General features: G+C 42.9%; 1 protein-coding gene across 1 annotated transcript in view; it reads right to left on the reverse strand.

The window, feature by feature from the left end:
• Window positions 1-5,331, reverse strand: part of CALN1 (calneuron 1) — a 529,437-nt gene extending 524,106 nt beyond the window's left edge. The window contains exon 1 of the mRNA XM_073575115.1: window positions 5,207-5,331. Coding sequence (XP_073431216.1) covers window positions 5,207-5,327 — 121 coding nt within the window. The 5' untranslated portion in view covers window positions 5,328-5,331. The remainder of the gene's footprint in view (window positions 1-5,206) is intronic.
• Window positions 5,332-11,234: the final 5,903 nt, after the last annotated feature.

Consider the following 11,234-nt stretch of genomic DNA (forward strand, 5'->3'; position numbering starts at 1 on the left):
GGAGATGGAGATGGTTAAACCTATGCAAGTAGGTGGAAAAATTCCAGAGACTCCTGCCCCTGATGAAGCCACTGATGTGGCGACACGCGTTGGGTTAATGCCCCCTGACCCTCCGGTTTGGTAACATCCTGGTTATGCTCAATCTATCATGTTTGGTTCTCTGAAATTTTTCCACCTACTTGCATAGATTTAACCATCTCCATCTCCTGTATATGTTACTTAAAATCTCTGTAATAGGCTCTTTAGGCACAGACTCTGTTTTGGATCTATGGTAGCCACCTAGTGACCATCTTTCAGTATATATTTCCTCTCAGCCCCTAAACACAGCCTATCCTACAGTATAGATCTCTTTTCTGTACGTTATATACATAGTCCATCCAGAAATATATTGCTCCTTACTATTCACTCTACATACAGCCCATCCTGCAATATATATCTCATCTCAGCCTCTATATGAGCCAATCCTGCAGTGTATCTTGCCTCTTAGCCATCAGTACACAGCTTAATCTCCTGTATATATCCTCTTTTCTGTACTCTATACATACAGTTCATCTTGCAGTATTTTATTCCTTTCTGTTCCCTCTATATACAGCCCAACCAACAGTATGTTTCTCCTTTCTGTCCCCTATGTATATATCATGGCTCTTTGTTACCAGCAAACAGGGACAATGCTGCCTCGTGATGTGAGTTCTGCTCTGTAATGAAGGAGGCTCTGCCCCTTTCTGTGACATCATGCCTTACGTAACAGCTCCATTCTAGACATGGCACTACTTTGCTGGCAGGATGCCAGCTCAGAGAGAGTGACTATACTTGTGGAGTATCGACTAGGGCCCCTAGTACTATAAGAAATTTCCAATGTTATCTGAACGGTAAGTAGAGCCTGGGGGATATCCAGACGGGAAGAGTGGGTGATATTTAAAACATGATGCAGCTTTAAAAATGGGTTATATTGGCACAAATGAGTAATTCTATGTATATATTAAATCACTATGTTGTGATTTTGGGAATTCTTTAAATTTAGTTTCCCTTTATAAAAAGGGATGATTGGTAAGCAAGGAAAACCTATTTGTCAGAAAACAGGTTTCATTTTATCATATATATCTGTTATGTAGTTTAACTGCAAGAAATCAAAGAACTGAATGATGAAAAGAAGCCTTATATATATTAGCAATTAATATTTGGTATTATCTGTGATGCACATTGTACTTGTCCTCACATAACTTTATCAGATACATGAGCATCTGTGTGCCACAACGTTCAGTTCACTGATGCTGACAACTTTTAACTACTGTCTCCTCCAAGCAAAACAGAACAGAGCAACGTGATTTGTTTTTCTTATCTAATACGCTTCCAGGTATTTTAGCATTTTTGTTTGCTGTTCTAGTTTTTTATATAGCTTCTTCTTCTGTGTTCTACTGCATCTCATATCTATCTATCTATCTATCTATCTATCAGATATCATATAGCAGTGTTGTTGAACCTATGGCACAAGTGCAAGAGGGGGCACACTGAGCCCTACCAGTGGGTGCGCGCGATCTCCTCAGCTCTAGCACCGCCACCACTCTCCACAGCCCACTCACCATCTTAATCATCACTAGCACTGTGGCCACTATTCTTCACTAGCGCGCTGTTCCATCAGGCCTCGAGCTCTTCCATCAGGCTGCATATCCTCCCATCAGTCTGTGCCCATGCTGAGGAGGGTGAGGGTTTTAGCGCTAGTGATCAAGGGGATGGCGTGTGGACTGAGGAGAGTGGCGGCGGCACTAGTGCTGAGGAGGTAGGACTGTGATATATGAAGAGATCAGATCAGCATTGGAATGGGCAGAGGTGAGTAGTTTTTTTTTTAATGTGAAGCCATTATACAGTATGGAGCACTACGTGGGGCTATTATACAGTATAGAGCATCATGTGGGGCCATTACACAATATTGAGAATCATGTGGGGCACCTTATGCCATATAGAGCACTATGTGGGGCCATTATACTGTATGGAGCATCATGCATGGCCATTATACTGTATGGATCATCATATGAGGCCATTATTCAATATGCAGCATCATGTGGGGCCCTTATACTGTATGCAGCACTATGTGGGGCCATTATACAGTACAGAGCACTATATGGGGCCATTATAATGTATGGAGAATCATGTGGGTCCATTATACTGTATGGAGTACTATGTGGGACCATTATACTGTATGGAGCATCATGTGGGGCCATTATTCAGTATGGAGCATCATGTGGGGCTATTATACAGTATGGAGCACCATGTGATGACATTATACCATATGGAATATCACGAGGAGCCATTATATTGTAAGGAGAATCATGTGGGGCCATTATACCATAGGGAGCACCATGTGATGCCATTATACCTTATGGAGCACTATGTGGGGCCATTATACTGTATGGAAGGCAATGTAGGTCCTCGTTAGTGCTTCATACAGTATTTGTGGGGCCCATTACACTTTATGCAGCACTATGTGGTGCCCATTAGAGTTGAGCGAAACGGGTCGGTCAAATTCAAAAGTCGGCGACTTTCGCTGAAGTTGGGTTTCATGAAACGAAACCCGACCATAGCGTGAGGTCGGCCACGAGGGCGGCGAACCGAGCGTCAAAGTCGCGTTTCAAATTATGCTTCCAGCGCCCTTTTTCAGCCAATGATGGAGGACGCACACTGTGGGCAACGCGATAACATAGGCATCAGTCACCACCATCTTTGAGAAGGGCATGCAAGTGATTGGCTGGCTTTGTGTGGCGTCACAGGGGCTATAAAAGGGTGCGCACACTGACAGCCATCTTACTTCGGCCGATCTTAGCTTTAGGGAGAGGTTGCTGCTGCTGATTCAGAGTAAGGGAGAGTGTTAGGCAGGGAAGAAAAACCAAAAAACTGCTTCTGCTGTTAGCGATTTCCACTGCACAACACAAAAGTTTATGTGTAGTGACAGGGGAGGCTATATTTTTGTGCACCAACTCTGTTGGTTATTAGGCTGCATTATAAGGCTCCCTGATAGCTGCATTGCTGTTTGCACACTGTGGGTGGGCCCACTCTTGGGCAACGGCACTGGCACAGGGTCCCTCATAGTACAATCAAGTGTCTGACGGTGGGGGTGCACACCTGCCGTCAGACACACCGGGGTACTATGAGGGGCCCTGTGCCAGGGCCATCGCCAACGAGTGGGCCCCCCTGCTTGCTCAGGATCACAGCACTTGCAAAGTTGAAATACTTACCTCTCCCTGCTCCACCGCCGTGACGTCTTCCGCGTTTCCTGACAGTGACATTCTAGTCAGAGAGCGCAATGACATCACGTCTTTACGCCCTCTGTCTAAACAGTCCAAGTGCAGTGAGATGGAAGATGGGGACGACGAGGAGTCCAGACTAGTACACGGATTCCGTAGCGAGGAGACTTATTTAATTGTTTTCAATGTTGGGACAGCAATTTTTGAAGAGCACTATACTCTGGAGAATGATATACGAGGCCCACCTTACACTGGAGCATTCCAAAGGTGGACATCCGACAGTGTAGCAGCATTCACAGGGCCCATTATACACTGGAGCATTAGAAATGGGGCCCATTATATATGGAGCATTATTTGGGCCCATAAGACAGTGGAGCTTCATCCATGGGGATGAACATATACTGTAGCATTATGTGAAGCTCATCATATACTGTATGGAACATTATATGGGACCAATGATTCTGTATGGAGAAATATATGGGCCTCATTACTCTGTATAGCACGCTATGCAGTGGCCATAATACTGTATGAAGTAATATACTGTCCGTTTTTGGAGCTATTGGAGAATTTAAAATGGATATCAGTCATGAGATGTAAGAAGTGAAGTATTTTTCATTGTACTATACTGCTATTTCTCTGCCGTATCAGAGGATCATGAATTGTGGCATGTGTTAAAGGAGCCCAGTGACGCTCTTTGGCCCAGGGCCCACGAAAATCTGTGGCCAGCCCTACCCCCCCCACTACTTTAGCCAAATAACCCCCAGTTTTCAATGCCTAACTATTATTATAAATTAAATTAAGGTTGACAAGCTTAAGTAATAAGAATTGATGTTTTTGGCATTAAAATGGGCACTGTAGGTGTGTTTCCTGTCCTCCACTCACTGCTGACCTTGGTTCCTCATTGACTTGCATTGGGTTTCGTGTTTCAGTCGGCCTTCGACTTTTCACGATAATCGGCCGATTGCGTTCGACCCGACTTTTGAGAAAGTCGGGTTTCATGAAACCCGACTCGAGCCGAAAAAAGGCAAAGTCGCTCATCCCTAGTGCCCATTATACTGTATGGAGCACTATGTGGGGCCTATTACATTGTATGGAGGACTATACAGAGCCATTTTACTGTATGGAGGACTATGTAGAGCCATTTAACTATATGGAGGACTTTTTGTGCCCATTATACTGTATGGAGAGTTGCAGAAAAAAAAGGATCCAGCGGATTTGCCTGGCGGATCCGTCTTTTTCCCCATAGACTTGCATTAGCGATGGAATGTGATGGTGGACTTCCGTTTCGTCCATCGTGTGACGGATCCGTCGGAAAATAGGTGTCAGTCGGTCGGAAAAGACATCCATTGGAACCTTTTTTTGTCTCCGTCGAAAAGTCTGACATTGACGGATCTGTCGCCATCCGTTGTCTGCTAGAATGGACGCCTATGGGCGACAGATCCGTCGCTGTCCATAATATCACGGAATCCGTTTTTTTCAACTGAGCATGCCCGGAAGAATTTCCATGCCTTTAATTTAACCCCAAAAGCCGTTCTGGCACTGAAAAGTCTCTCTTTCTCTCTCTCTCTCCAGAATCCTATTCCTTTAAATTTCCTGCAGTGACTGCTGTGACGGATCAATTGAAAAAACGGATCCAGTGCATCAGTTTTTTACAATCTGCACTGGATCCGTTTTTTCACAAATTGACGGATTAGGACTGATGGCAAAAAGACTGAAGTGTGAAACAGGCCTCAGGCTTCGAGTACAGTGCTTGCAGCTCTTTGCTAATGTTTTTTTAATCTAATACCTCAGTATTCATGTTAAATCGGCACTTTGTGTTGGCAGTTTGCCATAAATAAGTGGGTTTTGGATTGCAGTTTGGCCATTCAGTCTCTAAAAGGTTCGCCACCACTGTCATATAGTATCTCTTAAATCTCAGTAGACACAACAAACATAATCTTTTCAACCAAAATTGATTTTCATCTTACCGTCTAGTTCTTCCACTGAGATGTTAGCAAGCTGCTCACTGTCACTTCCTGTAGAAAGTGATCGGTTTAAGTAGTTATTCCCTTTGTACAATAAGCCAGCAGTCACATGATGGAATGGCATCTTCTTCCTGCATCCAGAGAAAGAGAGAATATTTAAACAGAACTTTGTTGTTACATAATAGTGCCAAGATGAAATACTACTTTTACAATTTTGCATTTTCATTTGAAGGGCTGTTTGAAAAAAAAAAAAGTAAATACAAAAATACTGTTAATTACAATAAATAGTCTAAATGTATTTTAAATCAAGACTATTTACATATTTTATTTCCCTGGAACGTAAGTCTTCCTAAACCTGCTCAGTGGTCTCCTAAGATAATAGGTCTCTGCTTTATGTGTATTTATGCAGAGTCCTATCAGTCTGGAGAGCAGAATAGGGAGAAGCTACCAGGGGACCTACATCAGACTAGTCAACCCAGATGCATAGTCTCAGTTGGATGCCAATGTATGTTTTATCTGAAACACCAGTGTTTTAAAGTAAACCATACACAACTTCAATAGCACAGCAGTGTTTGATTCATGCTGCTTGTAGTTTAAGGATAAATCAAGACTGTCACGTCAATGCAAAGCACAGTTTACTGCACCTGCACACTGAGTCAAATTAAATCACATAATATGGAACTGCAATATAACTCCATTTTATATACGAAAAGTACACCTACAGGAAATCAGAAGAATTTTGAAGGTTGCTAAGGGATTTCTTTACCCATGTAAGGCTAGTTTCACACTAGCGTATGGAGGAGCTGCGGAGGGATGCGGACTACCTCCGGGAAGGTGCGCCCACCGCTGCACCTCCTCCGATCAGCTCCACCTCTGTCGGCATGCGGCCTGCATACCATATCTTTAGCATTAGGTATGCAGGCCGTGCCGCTGTATGCGGATGCCTCCGCATGCGTCGTTTTGACGGTGCGACGTCCTGCACCGAACGCAACGTGTTGGATTTTGTTGCAGTCGCCGCACCATCAAAATGACACAAGCGGGGGGCATCCGCATACATCGGCACGGCCTGTGTACCTAATGCTAAAGATAGGGTACGCAGGCCGCATGTCGATGGAGGCGCAGCTGACCAAAGGAGGTGCGGCCGTCGATGGAGCTTCACGGAGGAAGTCCGCATCCCTCCGCAGCTCCTCATATGCTAGTGTGAAACTAGCCATAGAGGAAAATTCGGCTGACATCTATCCCTAAACACCTTACATAGGTGTCCCTGGGTGTATGCATGCGGTTGTGTTTCGGTTACGAACACATTCATGTTTAGTTCTTTGTGTAGCACTGGACCCCTTTAACTTCCCGATGAAGAAAAAAAGACAGGTTTGCAAAGAAAAAGTTTAGTTTACTGAGGTTGAAACATATATACAATGCGTGGCAGGAACATTGCTTGACTTTCCCTTCTGCATAATACAGAGGCACATTCATAGGGGTTTTAGATGGCAACAGATTACTTGTGAGGAACGTTATACACAGTGGGGGAAATAAGTATTTCTCACTGCAAAATGCAAATAAATTTATATAATTTATGCAATTTAATTTTCTGGATTTTATTTTTGATTAGAGTTGAGCGACTTTGGTCGGATCAGGTTTCGTGAAACCCGACTGAAACAAAATTTGAGTCGGATGAAACTGGTCTGACTAGGGCAAAAAAAGTCAGAGTTTCGTCCGAAACCCGACCCCAATGCTAGTCAATGGGAAATAAAAGTCAGCATTGAGCGGATGCCATTCATCCACTCAATGCTGACTTTTATTCCCCATTGACTTACATTGGGGTCGGGTTTTGGACGAAACTCTGACATTTTTTGCCCTAGTCAGACCAGTTTCATCCAACTCAAATTTTGTTTCAGTCGGGTTTCACGAAACCCGATCCGACCAAAGTCGCTCAACGTAATTTTTGATATTCTATCTCTCAATGTTAAAATTAACCTGCCCTTAAAATTATAGACTGTTCATGTCTTTGTCAGTGGGCAAACTTACAAAATCAGCAAATGATCATATACTTATTTCCCCCACTGTATGCATAACAGGTTATGCTGGTGTCTTCCATCTTCCTAGTACAGGGACAAACGGGTACGTGTTTTACGCTGTACCCACTGCACCCTAACTGCTCTCTTATGAACAGTATAAGGGAGTTCTCACTAGCTACCACCTTATTGACGTGTCCCAGTCTGGCTGATCCCGTATTCTTTCACTGTGGACCTCAAGGTCTGGCTAACACAGAGACTTGATTACTTCCTACATAAGTGCCCCAACTTGCCTGCTATAAGGAAGACTGCATTGACTTTAGATTGCCAGCTGAATAACTTGCTCCATTGCCAGTCTATTACTTCACACAGTGATTGATGACAGAACTCTCTGAGGGTATGCTTTCTTTCTCCAGCTCTCTCTCAACTACATAAATGTTAGTTTTGGAACACACCTTTAAGACATAGTTAAATCATATCGTAAACATTATTCAAGGCAGGAATTACATGTCGTCATACACAGTCATGGCCAAAAGTATTGGCGCCCTTGAAATTGCCCCATAAAATGAAATACTTATCCTAGAAAATTATTGCAATTACGCGTTTTGTTATACACATGTTTTTGTTATGCACATTTTTTGCAATGAGAAGAGAGGGAAAAAACCCAAATTGGACATAATTTCACATAAAACACCCAAAATGGGCAGGAGTAAAATGTCACCTTTCCAAAATTGTGGGTAAACAACTTTGTTTCAAGCATGTGATGCTTGTTGAAACTTACCTAAAACCAGAAAAAAAGGGGCTCAATCATTGCATTGTGCTTGTGTGTGCCAAACTAAGATTGGAAAACAGAAAGAGGTGAAATGTTTAAGGATGTGAGAACCAAAATTGTTGAAAATATCAACAATTTCAAGGTTACAAGTCCATCTGCAGAGATTTTGATGTAACATTGTCCATGGTGCATAACATAATCAAGAAATTTACAACCCATAACGCCCATTTCAATGAAACACTGGCAGGAGACCCAGGAAAACCCTACTGTTGACACAGATGTAAAAATGCTAGACTGCAGTTTAGTAAAATGTACATGATTAAGCCAAAATACATCCGAGAAAGCATATTGTGGACAGATGAGACCAAGATAGAGCTTTTTGGTAAAGCACATAATTCTACTGGTTACCAAAAACAGTATGAGCTCTACAAAGAAAAGAATACAGTACCTACAGTCAAACAAGGTGGAGGTTTAAAGATGTTTTGTGGTTGTTTTGCTGCCTCTGGCACTAGGTACCTTGACAGCATGTAAGGTATCATGAAATCGGAGGATTACCAAAGGATATTGGGTCGCATTGTAGTGCCCCGTGTCAAAAAGCTGGCTGTACATCCTAGGTCATGAGTCTTCCAGCATGACAATGACCCCAAACATACTTCAAGAAGCACCCAGAAATGAATGTAAACGAAGGGTGGAGAGTCTTGAAGTGTCCAGTAATGAGTCCCAGATCTATATCCAATCTATATCCACCTGTGGAGAGATCTTAAAATTGCTGCTGGAAGAAGGGACCTGTTATAAATGGGTCACCGAGGAGGATAACAGTCCCAGGCTAAGTCACAGAAAAACCAGAGAGGTTGGTAACTAAGTGGATTGCAGACCCCTGATCCTGTCCACACAACTAGCAGTAGCCGTGGAGCGTACCTACGATGATCATAGATGCCTCGGCACAGCCGGAGAGCTAACTAAGCCTAAAGCAAAAAAGGGGAAATCTAAACTGCGCGGGAGCAGACCCCAAAGGAATAGATAGTCCCAAACATATATTGTTGGTGAGACAAGATGAAAACACAAACGCAGGCAGAAAAATAGACTGAGCAAACGATAAGGCCCACACTGACTAGACAGGACAGGAAAGGAAAGACACTGTCTGGAATCATGCAAAAAGCCCTGCAAAAAGTCCAACATGTCTGATGCACAAAAAACACTGAAGTCGCACGACTTCGCCCCCACTATATCAGCACTCTGGTATATTCTGAAAGCAAAGCAAAAAGAGACCAACATAACAGGGGACAAAACAAACTGGCAGATGCAGTAACATATGGGCGGTGATTCAGCACAGCCCCAGCCGGAGCTGGCTGACCCGCACAAAGCAGAGATAGACAAAACCAGATCAAATGCAAACAGAATAGCAAATGAACCACTTAGCTGAACCATGCAGGGAAAGAGCAGGAGATATCAGACCTCAGAAGGAACAGGAAGAAAATCACCAGCAGAGATAGAGGGAGTCAGCTGTCTTAAATCCTAATCAGAGACCCCAGATCTCCAATCGTCTTCCTCATTATCGGGTGGCAAACCTCTGTCAATCAGATCAGCTCCACTACCTCCAGTAACCACCAGAGGGAGCCCAGAAAGAGAACTCGCAACCCCTCTGTCAATCTGCCCAGCTCCACTACCTTCAGTAATCACCAGAGGGAAGCCAGAAAGAGAATTCACAACAGTACCCCACTTGAGGAGGGGTCACCGAACCCTCATCCATGCCACCAGGCTGGTCAGGATGGGCCTGGTGAAAAGCACGGACCAATCTTTCGGCATGAATGTCAGAAGCAGAGACCCAAGAATTATCCTCCTGGCCATAACCCTTCCATTTGACCAAGAACTGGAGCCTCCGTCTAGCCAAACAAGAATCCAATATTTTCTCTACCTCATACTCCAAATTACCTTTAACCCCTTCATGACCCAGCCTATTTTGACCTTAATGACCTGGGCATTTTTTGCAATTCTGACCAGTGTCCCTTTATGAGGTAATAAATCAGGAACGCTTCAACGCATCCTAGCGATTCCCAGAATTTTTTTCATGACATATTGGGCTTCATGTTAGTGGTAAATTTATTTTGATAATTTTTGCGTTTATTTGTGAAAAAATGGAAATTTGGCGAAAATTTTGAAAATTTAGCAATTTTCAAATTTTGAATTTTTATTCTCTTAAACCAAAGAGTTATCTGACACAAAATAGCTAATAAATAACATTTCCCACATGTCTACTTTACATCAGCCCAATTTTGGAAACAAATCTTTTTTGTTAGGAAGTTATAAGGGTTAAAAGTTGACCAGTGATTTCTCATTTTTGCAACAAAATCTACAAAGCCATTATTTTTAGGGACCACCTCACATTTGAAGTTACTTTGAGGGGTCTATATGGCAGAAAATACTCAAAAGTGACACCATTCTAAAAACTGCACCTCTCAAACTACTCAAAACTACATTCAAGAAGATTATTAACCCTTCTGGTGCTTCACAGGAACTAGAGCAACGTGAAGGAAAAAAATGGACATTTTAATTTTTCCAACATAAATTTTCTTTTAGCATCAATTTTATCATTTTCACATGGGTAACAGGATAAAATAGATCCTAAATTTTGTTGGGCAATTTCTCCTGAGTACACCGATACCTTATATGTGGTCATAAACCACTGTTTGGGCGCATGGCAGGGCTCAGAAGGGAAGGAGCGCCATTTGACTTTTTGAATGGAAAATATGCTTGAATATTTAGCGGTTGCCATGTCGCGTTTGGAGAGCCACTGTGCGCCTAAACATTGGAGCTCCCCCACAAGTGACCCCATTTTGGAGACTAGACCCCCTCAAGAAACTTATCTAGATGCATAGTGAGCACTTTGAACCCCCAGGTGTTTCACAAATTCATCCGTAAAAAAAAGTACTTTTTTTTCACATAAATTTTATTTAGCCTCAGTTTTTTCATTTTCACATGGGCAACAGGATAAAATGGATCCTAAAATTTGTTGGGCAATTTCTCCTGAGTACACCGATACCTCATATGTGGTCATAAACCACTGATTGAGCGCACGGCAGGGTCCGGAAGGGAAGGAGCGCCATTTGACTTTTTGATTGGAAAATTAGCTCCAATCGTTAGCGGACACCATGTCGCGTTTGGAGAGCCCCTGTGTGCCTAAACATTGGAATTCCCCCAAAAGTGACCCCATTTTGGAAACTAGACCCCCAAGGAGCTTATCTAAATG

The sequence above is a fragment of the Dendrobates tinctorius genome, unplaced genomic scaffold, assembly GCF_039654945.1.
Source record: "Dendrobates tinctorius isolate UK_male_01 unplaced genomic scaffold, ASM3965494v1 ptg000007l, whole genome shotgun sequence".
Taxonomy (NCBI): Eukaryota; Metazoa; Chordata; class Amphibia; order Anura; family Dendrobatidae; genus Dendrobates; species Dendrobates tinctorius.